The sequence below is a fragment of the Passer montanus genome, unplaced genomic scaffold (genome assembly GCF_014805655.1).
Source record: "Passer montanus isolate IOZ18808 unplaced genomic scaffold, ASM1480565v1 scaffold35, whole genome shotgun sequence".
In the NCBI taxonomy this organism is placed as follows: Eukaryota; Metazoa; Chordata; class Aves; order Passeriformes; family Passeridae; genus Passer; species Passer montanus.
Window position 1 is genome coordinate 3,769,307 of NW_024368263.1, and position 10,230 is coordinate 3,779,536.

Sequence of the window (10,230 nt, forward strand, 5' to 3'; positions counted from 1 at the left end):
CGGGGAGGGGCCGGGCAGCGCGGCCGCGCCGAGCGCCGCGAACCGAGCGGGACCGGCGGCGGCCGCCGGGACATCAACAACACGAGCGCACGGCTGCGCAGGCGCGGACACGCCCCCGCCGGGACCGGGCTGCGCCGAGCGGCCCCGCTGCCGTACGCCTCCCCCTCGGGCGAATTCATTTATTACCGGGGGTGGGCGCTCCGCGCCACGGCGGGCACCACGCGGCGTAAGAGCGGCCGTGCCCGCCAGCGAGTGGCGGTGCGCACGGGGTGTGCCGGTGAGGGGCCGGTGAGGGGCCGGTGAGCAGCCGGTGAGGGATGAGTGTTGCCTCCCGGGTCGGGGATCCCCCCCCGCCCAGGGCTCGCAATGGAGCGGCCCAGCTGGGCCTTGTCACGTGGAACGTGGGATGGGCGGGGAGCTGGGGGCAAAGGGAAGAGAGGAGAGGAGTCACGTGACCGCGGGTCGCGGGCGGGGGCGGGGTCTCGCTCGCACGGGGCGGGGCGGTGCCATGAGCCTATCGCGGGCGGGGGCGGGGCCAGGCGGGCCGCACGTGACCGGGGCGCACGTGTTCCGGTTCCGGGTCTGGCGCGCCATGCGCGGCCCGGCGGCGGCGGCGAACGCGGGGAAAACACCCACAATGAAGGCGGCCAGGAAAGTGCCTAAAGTGCCCAAAGCGGGCAAAACGGCGAAACCCAAGCGGACGGCGAAGCGGCTCCTGGCCGTGGGGAGTCAGGCGGCGGCGGGCTCTGAGGCGGCGCGGCGCGCCCGCCACCTGAAGGCGCTGGGCCGAGCGTCGGGCGCCGAGCGGGAGCTGGAGGAGCTGGTGTTCGGAGACAGCCTCACCGCCGAGGAGGACGAGCTGCTGCGGCGCCTGGCCGGGCCTCCACGGGTACGGCACGTCCGGGTCACCAGGTCACAGCGGCAGCTCCGGGCCCCGGCCGTGTCCCCGGTCACCGGCCGTGTCCCCGGCCGTGTCCCCGGTCACACGGTCCGTTCGGTTGTTTTCAGGTTTCTGCTGCAGAGGGGAAGGGCCTCCATGAAGAGTCCAGCGATTCTGGGGTGGAAAATGAAGCGAAACGTGACTTACTGCTCAAAAGGCCGGCCTGGGTGGATGAGGATGATGAAGCTGAGGAGAAGTAAGTTCAGGTCGGGGGTGGGAGTTATGTATCGCACTTGTAAGCGGCCTTGGTTTGAACGATGTTGGTGTTCTCTTTGTTTTTACCCTCTAGTGTTGACATGACCCATAAGTACAGGAAGGATTTCATGAAAAGTGATGCCGAGACAACGCTTACTAAGAAAAAACTGAAGAAAAGGCTTGAGGAGCAGTGAGTTTCACTAATGTTTTTGTGGCTAGCTATGTTGACTGTATTGATCTCATGATTGTTGCTCTCCAAGGTGGGTGACAGAAGGATGTTGCCAGACTCTTTTCAGTGGCACCTAGAACAGGACAAGGGGCAGTGACCATAAACTAAAACACAAAAAGTTCCATCTCAACGTGAAGAAGAGTTTCTTTCCATGGAGGGTAACAGAGCACTGGAACAGCTGCCCAGGGAGGCTCTGGAGTCTCCCTCTGGAGGCATTCCAAACCCACCTGGACATGTTGGCATGTCACCTGCTCCGTGTGACCCTGCTCTGGCAGGGAGTTGGACTGGAGGATCTCCCTTTCCAAGCCAACAGTTTTTTAAGCTAAAATGTCTTTATGTGACATTCAAAGTCACTTTTCTCTTTATCCACTGTTCTCATGTGGTCTCTTTAAAGTCAGGGCTTCCTGCAGTATTTGCAGTGTTTTTAAATAAAAAATGACACTAAGAATTGTAAATAAAATGTGCATTAGCATTATCTGGACTAACTTGTTCAATACTTGTACCAAAGTGCCCAAACTAATTTGTCTTCTAGGGAATTGTACAAAAAACAGTGAAATCTTAATTTAAAAAGAAAAAATTAAAAACTTGCATTGTGTTCTAAGTACAAGTAATCTTGCAAAATTCTGACTGTGCTTCTTCTAAGTACTTAACTCATAGAAGGAAATTACTGTCTCACAAAAGTTATGTTGTTTTCTTTTTTTTTTCTTACAAGGTTTCAGGAAGCCATGGGAGGAGTTCCTGCCTGGGCTGATTTGGAAAACAGGAAGAAATCCAAAAGGACTTTGAGTGATAGTAAATATGCCCAGTGCTATTCTGATAAGTGTTTCTGTGCTTTCTTGTTCTTGCTAGAAGATAATTACTTTTGATGTCTTCTCAGTTTCAATAGTGTGATAGCATGCTGGCTATGTCAGCTTTGTTCCTTCAGTGTGCTTTGATTTAACTCATTTCAGTGAGGAATGTGTTGATTTTGCTGTGGGTACTTGTGCAATTAGCTGATTCCACGTGCTTTGGTTTGATGAGGTGACAGTGATGAAGATGATGATCAAAAAACAGTGAAATCTTAATTTAAAAAGAAAAAATTAAAAACTTGCATTGTGTTCTAAGTACAAGTAATCTTGCAAAATTCTGACTGTGCTTCTTCTAAGTACTTAACTCATAGAAGGAAATAACTTTTGGGAGACAGTAATGTTTTTTTCTCTTTCTTCTTTTTCTTACAAGGTTTCAGGAAGCCATGGGAGGAGTTCCTGCCTGGGCTGATTTGGAAAACAGGAAGAAATCCAAAAGGACTTTGAGTGATAGTAAATATGCCCAGTGCTATTCTGATAAGTGTTTCTGTGCTTTCTTGTTCTTGCTAGAAGATAATTACTTTTGATGTCTTCTCAGTTTCAATAGTGTGATAGCATGCTGGCTATGTCAGCTTTGTTCCTTCAGTGTGCTTTGATTTAACTCATTTCAGTGAGGAATGTGTTGATTTTGCTGTGGGTACTTGTGCAATTAGCTGATTCCACGTGCTTTGGTTTGATGAGGTGACAGTGATGAAGATGATGATCTGCTGCGCAGGACTGGCAATTTCATAACGAGCTCAGAGTCTCTGCCAAGAGGCATTTTGAAGGTAAAGACAAACCTTGTCTTTCCACTTCAGTTGGACTTAAGTGCACGCTTTGACTCTTGTTGTGTATAAAATTAGTGATTCTGGGAGTTTGTTTCTGCAACTAGAAGCTTTAGAGGATAAGCAAATTGAACAGTTCACATGAAAGCATGAAACAATAAACTGAGGTGTATTGTTTGACAAAAGAATTTTCTGCACTCTAAATAGCATCTTGTAGTAGGATTTTAATTTCTGCAGATGGAGGATGGAATTCTCCCACAACTTTCAAGTGACTGAAATGATCTTTAAAAGACAGCCTGAAATGAGTATTTCTCATGCTGTCTCCTGCAGCTATATCAGATGAGTCAGAATGCAGCTGGTTTTACACTCAGTTTTCATGCAGATAGAAAGGCTGGTGAGTTCAGCCTGTGCTTGTACTGGAGCAGCTCCCTGAACAGGCTGTGTGGGCTCTGCTCACATCATGCTGCCCAGAGCTTCATCACAGGCCTTGAGGTCTTGTAGCATAAAGAATAAATGGCTTTTTATTCACCATAAGTAACTGTTGGGTTTTCTTTTTAACTGTCTGATGTGTGTTGTAGGTGAGCACCTGCCTTCCTGCAAACCAGGAACGTTTTGCCAATGGAAAGCTGGTGACAGTGCAGTTTCATCCTTCAGCTCAAGTGGTGATGACAGCTGGGCACGATCGCTCCGTGTCCCTCTTCCAGGTGAAGAGCTTCACTTTGTGCTCTGCTGATGGTCACTGACATAGAACCCTTTTTTTGAGTGTACATGAAATAGCCTGGAATGGTAGACTTTGTTTTCTCTCTTCCTCTGCACACTGTCAGTGGTTACAGTGGAAATTCCTTGGTTAAAGGCATCTTGAAAGGATTTTCCACCTGTGACTTTACACCAAGCACATGCAGAGTACTGGCAAACTCCTTGTCTCAGAGTTTTTAGCTGAAGATTTGTGTTTAAAAACGTTTGATTTGAAGGTTTGCAAGTGACAAGTACTAAGGAGATTTTTTGTTCCTAAGTTGTTTGGAGAGCCTGTAGTGGGGGGAGCAGCCCACTTTGCTTTGAGACTGTAAAATTGCTGTGAAGCCATGCTGGGGATGGAGAAGCTATGCTGCAGGAAGATGATGTTCATCTTGAGACACTGCCAGGCTCCTCTGAAAACTAAAAATCCTAATTTTATTTAGGAATTCTTAGCATGGCCTAGTGTCACTGAAGTGGCCAGACAAGTGGAATGTGATGCTCTCACAGAACTGCAAGAAACCCAAATCAGAGCAGATGTTTCCATTTATTAAAAGCACAGTGGAAGTGATTATTTGACCAAAGCACAGGCAAGGTGTGAGGACTGTCAGAAAGGCAGGGAGTGCCTGTTACATGAGGTGAGGAGCTAAGAACCAGATCATTTGTAGGAGAGAGAAAGAATTTAAGGCTTCACAGTGAGGTACCTCTTACTACTTAAGTGTCAGCTGAGAACTTGGTATGATTTTTCTCTAAAAGTATTTGATATATTCCTCAGTATGCCAACCTGGTTTGTTGTTTTCTTTTTTTGAAGGTGGATGGTATAAGGAACCCAAAAATACAGAGCATCTATTTAGAGAGTTTTCCAATTTATAAGGCTCATTTCAGTGTGGATGGAGAACAAGTTATAGCCACTGGTACTCACCACAGCATGTTCTTTGTGTATGACATGATGGTTGGGAGTATCATCCCTATCCCAAAAGTACGAGGTATGTTTTGCAGCTCTGAGTGTGTGGGCACAGTTGAAACTGTCCCAAATAGAGATGGCACATGAATTTCCTTTAAAACAAAGTGCAGTGGGTTGTTGGAGGTTGTATTTTTAACTTATTTTCAAGGAAATAAAGTACCTTTAGTGTTAATTGTCTGGGATATTATCACACATGATAAGGTTGAGTTCAGTTTCTCTGTGACAGCATATTGCAGAAATGAAGAGCTGGAGTCAGGTTTTAGTCATATTCTGCCTCTAAATATTGAGGCCAAAGAATAAATTGCACCAATTTCAAGTTTCAAATCTCTTTTTAAAGGTGTGGAGGAAAAATTCCTCAGAAACTTCGAACTCTCTCCAGATGGATCATTTATGCTGCTAATTGGAACTTCAGGTTACCTTCACTTGCTGTCCATGAAGGTACTTGCTCTGCATTTAGAGAATTATTTTGAACACTCTGAGACTTTGTTCCCCAGCTCCACGGGGCTGGTGGAGCTCAGGGCAGTTCCATAGGGTTCTTCACTTGCTGTCCATGAAGGTACTTGCATGGTGTAGCTTTGCTTCCCTGGTGCCTTTTCCCTTTTTAATCTGCTTTTATCTCATCTGCAAGGCAATCTAACTTTCAGCTGAAACGAAGGCATGACACATACTGTGACAGCCCTCAAAAATGTGCTGTGGAATCAACCCACTGCAGCTTTAGAGAATTATTTTGAACACTCTGAGACTTTGTTCCCCAGCTCCACGGGGCTGGTGGAGCTCAGGGCAGTTCCATAGGGTTTTCAGCTTTAAGAAGTGGTGTGTCAGTGCTGTGTTTCAGCTGCTTGCACAAACCCTGTGCTGGCAGGAGGAATGGAAGCAGCATGGGAACAGGCACCTGGGGGTGGAAGAAATCTAGGGCTGCTTTTTTGGGAGTCATGCTAGTGCCTGCTGCTGTGCTCTGCTCATGAATCATGCCAACACTGATTCATAATGCACACAGCCATCTTTCAGCTGAATTTTAAAATGCCTTATGATGGCAGCTGGATTTGTTTTAAACTTTCACAGGGAAAAATGCTTCTAGAGGAGAAAGTTCAGTTTAGTACAACTCAGGCCCTTCAGTGAGGGAGCAAACAAGTGTTTGTTGATCCAGCTGCAGTTAGAGTCAGGAGCTTGTGCTCTGCTCTGCAGGCACTGACAATGTTGGTGCTGTTCTCTGAATGTTGGGGTAGATAACTTAAGATTTTTGTGGGACAGGAAACAACTTTTCTATAGATTTTTGGTAGAATCTCTGTCAGCATTGTTCTTCATCCTGCAGACAAAAGAACTGATCAGCACTATGAAGGTGAATGGAAGGTGCACTGCCTCTGCTTTCACCCCAGACAGCAGTAAAATATACAGCTACTCAAGTGAGTATTGCAGCAGCTCTAGTAATAATTCCATTTAAATTGCATGAGCTCTTGGAAGTCACCTATAGTTTTAGAAAAATAATTAAAAAAAATTATGCTACTATCTCTCCTAAAAATACAACCAAGTGATCTATCATTAAAGAATGGAATTAACTATTTTAGTATGCCTTAATCATTGGGATTTTTTAAAAATACCCTACATTTGATAGTTGTAAATTAGCTTCTAGTTGTCATCTAACTATTGTTTTTTTTTTAACAAAATGGACTAACAAAGTGATGTGTATGTGTGTTTTCTCTAATATCTTTCATTCTGCAACCAGAGGAAGGCGAAGTTTTCATTTGGGATGTGAGAAGCAGAAAGAGTCTACACAAATTTGAAGATGAAGGTTCTTTGGAAGGAAAGTGCATTGCTGTTTCAAAAAATAACCAGTATGTGGCATGTGGGTAAGTGACTGAACTTTGACAGTTTCTTCTGCTATCATTCTGATGCTCTTCAGTGGACCTGTGGGTGGCTGGTGAGAGTGTAGGAACATGGTTTGGTTCTAATAACTGAAAAGGAGGCATGAATAGATTAGTATTCCCTATTTTATGGTAATAAATTAATATTCCCTATTTTATGGTAATAATTTACTTTTCTCTTTGTAAATACAAAATACCATAGGACACCTAAAACAGTAGGAGTGGTACTGATGTTACTATTGCCATGTATGGGTTCAGCAGTTAATCTGGAAATCACGCTGACTAAAATCACAAATTCTGTAACAGCAATGTTAATTCAGGGTCTTCTCCCTTTTCTAGTTCTCTTCCCAGTAGTCTAAATTTGGCTTCTGCAAGACAGCCTGTTAGCCTTTCAAAAGGGGCCTCAACTCAAAGCCACAAGCTGAAACTGTTTCTCCAGATTTACTGAGATGCAGTTTCAGCTAGTGTCTGGATTCTTTTAAATGAGAATAGCAAATAAATAGAGGAGTACAATATATATTTTCCTAGCTCACTATAGAAGAGGATTTTAAAGTGAGCTTATGCTACAGTTACTAAAAAAACCCAAAAAACAACAACAAAACAATAAAAAACTTGAAGTTATTTCAGAATTTTTTGATACCAAGCTGTCCTTGCTTTGAATTCATCCTGGTAAAAGATGGGCTCATCAAGGCTCTCCACAATTGAGCCTCTTACTATATAACAAAAAAGAAAATCCAATCCAGCAAAAACCTGAACTCCTCCACTAGATACTGTTATAAACTCCAAAGGAAAATCAAGCTCCAAACAAAATATTATTGCAGACTCCAGTAAATAATTGGAAATTACATTTTCAGGTGAGTAGTGAAAACTCTAAAGAAAAATCAAGCTCCAAACAAAATATTGCAGACTCCAGTAAATAATTGGAAATTACATTTTCAGGTGAGTAGTGGCTATAGGTAACAAGACAGTATATACTGAAATGTTGCTTTTCAGTATAATCTTTGTTCATTTTGTTCTTTAGTTCATCTTCTGGAGTTGTAAATTTATACACTACTGATGCCTGCCTCAAAGAAAAACATCCTAAACCAGTTAAGGCCATCATGAACCTTGTTACTTCTGCCACCTGTGTGACCTTTAATCCCACCACAGAGATTTTGGCAGTGGCTTCCCGTGACACTGATGAGGCTGTCAGATTGGTATGTTCAGCTTTTATTGCAATATTTCTTTTATATCTTGCTCAAAATACTGCTGGTGACATAATAAAACTGATATAAAGCAAATAAGATACTGCAAAAGGTGCTGGACCAACCAGATCAGGACATGGCCAAGACATTCTGCATTTACAAGAGTATAATTTTATTTTCTCTAGTAAAGTTGCTCTGAAAATAACATTTTGTAGTTTAGTTTACCTTTTTTACCTTTTTAAAATGCCCTCTAAAATGTCTGGAAGTGTTTGAGGCCAGGTTGGACAGGGCTTGGAGCAACCTGGTTTAGTGGAAGGTGTCCCAGCCCATGGCAGTGGGTTGGAATTGGATGAAAACTCTGAGGTCCCTTCTAACCTAACCAGTCTGTGATTCAATTTCAGTGCTGTAAATATAGCTCAGCAACAAATGTGAGTTTTCAGCAGCTGGTAACTGTAACCATCTTACTGTGGGTTATTTTTTTTTTTTTTCCTCCAGCCTTATCATAATTCTGGCCAACAGTGAAACTGTTGAATTAATCTGAGGATTTGTAGGCCTGAGAATTGCATTAATTGGTTCCATGATCTGTTCCCTGCTCTTTTTCTCCAATAGACTTCTGTATGTAGGGTCATGTAGGGTAGGGATATAACTGAACATTTGAACTTAACATTGAGCTTCAATTATAGATTTGTGGTTTAATTTTATTTTTAGTGCTTTCTCCCCAACTTTAATTCTGATCTGTTTCTCAATAGGTGCACCTTCCTTCATACACTGTATTCTCCAACTTCCCAGTCTTCAGAAAAAAACAGATTTATCTTACTCAATCTATGGACTTCTCTCCCAGAAGTGGATATTTCTCTGTAGCAAATAACAAAGGCAAAGCTTTGTTATTTAGGTAGGTACTAAGTTAGGTCCATTAATAACAGATAACATGTTTATGTTCTGTAAGATGGGGCAGGTGACTGTAAGTGATAAAGTGATTCCTGATCTGGATTACACCTGATGAATTGCTGGAGTGTGGAGTTGGCTTTCCCTGATGGAGAGCAACCCTTGTTCTTTGTCTGATTATGCAATACACCCTGTTTCCATACTTTTTGATTTTGCTCCCCTGTTGGTATGGTCAGGAGTGAGGAGCAGGGCTAACTTTAAGCATGAATATTTTTTTTTTCAACTCACATGGTGCTTGAAAAACTGCTTAATTTTAAGATGAAATTTCAATGATTTATCAAGACACACAGGGAAAATTTATAAAAATATTCCTAAATATGAATAAATCTTGCGATTTGTCCTTTATTTGAAATTGAATTGCATATTATAATGGCACTTAAGTTACTCTAGCAGGTGGATGTTTGCTATCTTTTACTACATCTATGTTTCAGATTAGCTAAGGATACTCAGTGACACTGCTGAAGAACTATTGTTTCTCTGTGTTGTCCCTTCAACAGATTACTGAGAAGTTTTAAATCTCTCAATTTTTTTTCTTTAGGCTGAAACATTATTCATTCTTCTGAAAGAAGATACAGGAGAAAATGAACCAGTAACTGAGGTGAAAACAGCACTAGAACTGTCTACAGTGTTGGCTTGAGGAGCCTCAGAATTTTCATTTTGCTACCTCCATTTCTTTATAGATGGCAGGAAGAATTTCTTAGTCCTGTGTGATCTGTCCTGCCTGGGTCACTCATGGGCTGGAGTAGGACTGGCCTTGTCACTCTCAGCTTTTCTGATAATGCAGCAAGTTGACAGTTCAACTAAAAAACTGCTGTCAGCCAGACTGAGCTGATTATATTTAAGTCAAACTCAGCAATGTTGATAAACAGCTGCAGGCTGGCCGGGACTTGGCTTGATCCTGTTCTGGAGTGTTGTGAGCCCTCAGAAGTCTGCATCATTTCAAATTCCCATTACAGGAATTACTGAAGTTTGAAGCATAGTGAGTGTGCAGATACAATTTTATTGTGCAATTAAATGTCTTCTTGGGAAACTGGGACATCTTGTTGCCTTACAATAGTACACTAGATTGACAAAAACTGTGTTAATGAGGGGAGGCTGAACTTATTTAGACTGGAAGCAGCTCTGACTGCTGCATGTTAAGATTGCATAGAATTTTGTGATGGCTTGGTGTTTGGAAAATACTAACAAAATTATCTCTATTGGTCTTTCCCCAGGTAACCTGCAGATAAAACAACTCTGACAAAATCAAAATGTTTTTTTTTCCAATTATTATTATTTTTTTTATTTTATATGGAAGCTACAAAATAATGGAATATATGTATTTTTAAATTTGTTTGTTTTAAATAAATGTACCTGGTAAGTTTCCAGGCAACTTGTTTCAATTTATTCCAATGCTTCGTGTGAGCTCACAAATACGATTTTATTGCTTGGCACTCAAGCTTGTGTCTTCCAGAAGTGCTTGAATGTCTTAATAGTTATAATTACATGAAATATAATGTGCTGAAACAGAAATTTTGTGCAAACTGGCCTCTGCTCCATGCATTTAGCAGGAGCTTTTCCATCAGCCTGC

At 42.7% G+C, this 10,230-nt stretch overlaps 1 protein-coding gene across 9 annotated transcripts; it reads left to right on the forward strand.

The window, feature by feature from the left end:
* The first annotated feature begins 493 nt into the window (after positions 1-493).
* UTP18 (UTP18 small subunit processome component) lies at positions 494-10,046 on the forward strand. Of its 9 annotated transcripts, none has more exons than XR_005628277.1 (14): positions 494-889; positions 1,009-1,136; positions 1,230-1,325; positions 2,077-2,156; positions 2,891-2,976; positions 3,552-3,677; positions 4,517-4,691; positions 5,007-5,107; positions 5,982-6,072; positions 6,393-6,516; positions 7,553-7,727; positions 8,465-8,607; positions 9,199-9,639; positions 9,875-10,046. XR_005628277.1 is itself a non-coding variant. In XM_039716507.1 (14 exons), exons 1-13 carry the CDS (start codon positions 509-511, stop codon positions 9,221-9,223), a joined length of 1,731 nt encoding a protein of 576 aa, XP_039572441.1. In that variant the 5' UTR covers positions 494-508; the 3' UTR covers positions 9,224-9,258; positions 9,341-10,046. The 9 variants fall into 9 exon arrangements, 6 of the variants coding, with proteins under 6 accessions (XP_039572441.1, XP_039572438.1, XP_039572437.1 ...); XM_039716507.1 differs by having other exon boundaries at positions 9,199-9,258; positions 9,341-10,046; XM_039716504.1 differs by having other exon boundaries at positions 9,199-9,258.
* The last annotated feature ends 184 nt before the right edge of the window (positions 10,047-10,230 follow it).

Bases quoted from the DNA above. Each gene is read 5' to 3' on its own strand.
- UTP18 (XM_039716503.1), top strand. From the start codon at position 509: ATGAGCCTATCGCGGGCGGGGGCGGGGCCAGGCGGGCCGCACGTGACC. The intron at 2,977-3,551 runs GTAAAGACAAAC...TGTGTGTTGTAG, and splicing joins TGCCAAGAGGCATTTTGAAG to GTGAGCACCTGCCTTCCTGC. The intron at 8,608-9,198 runs GTAGGTACTAAG...TTTTTTCTTTAG, and splicing joins GGCAAAGCTTTGTTATTTAG to GCTGAAACATTATTCATTCT.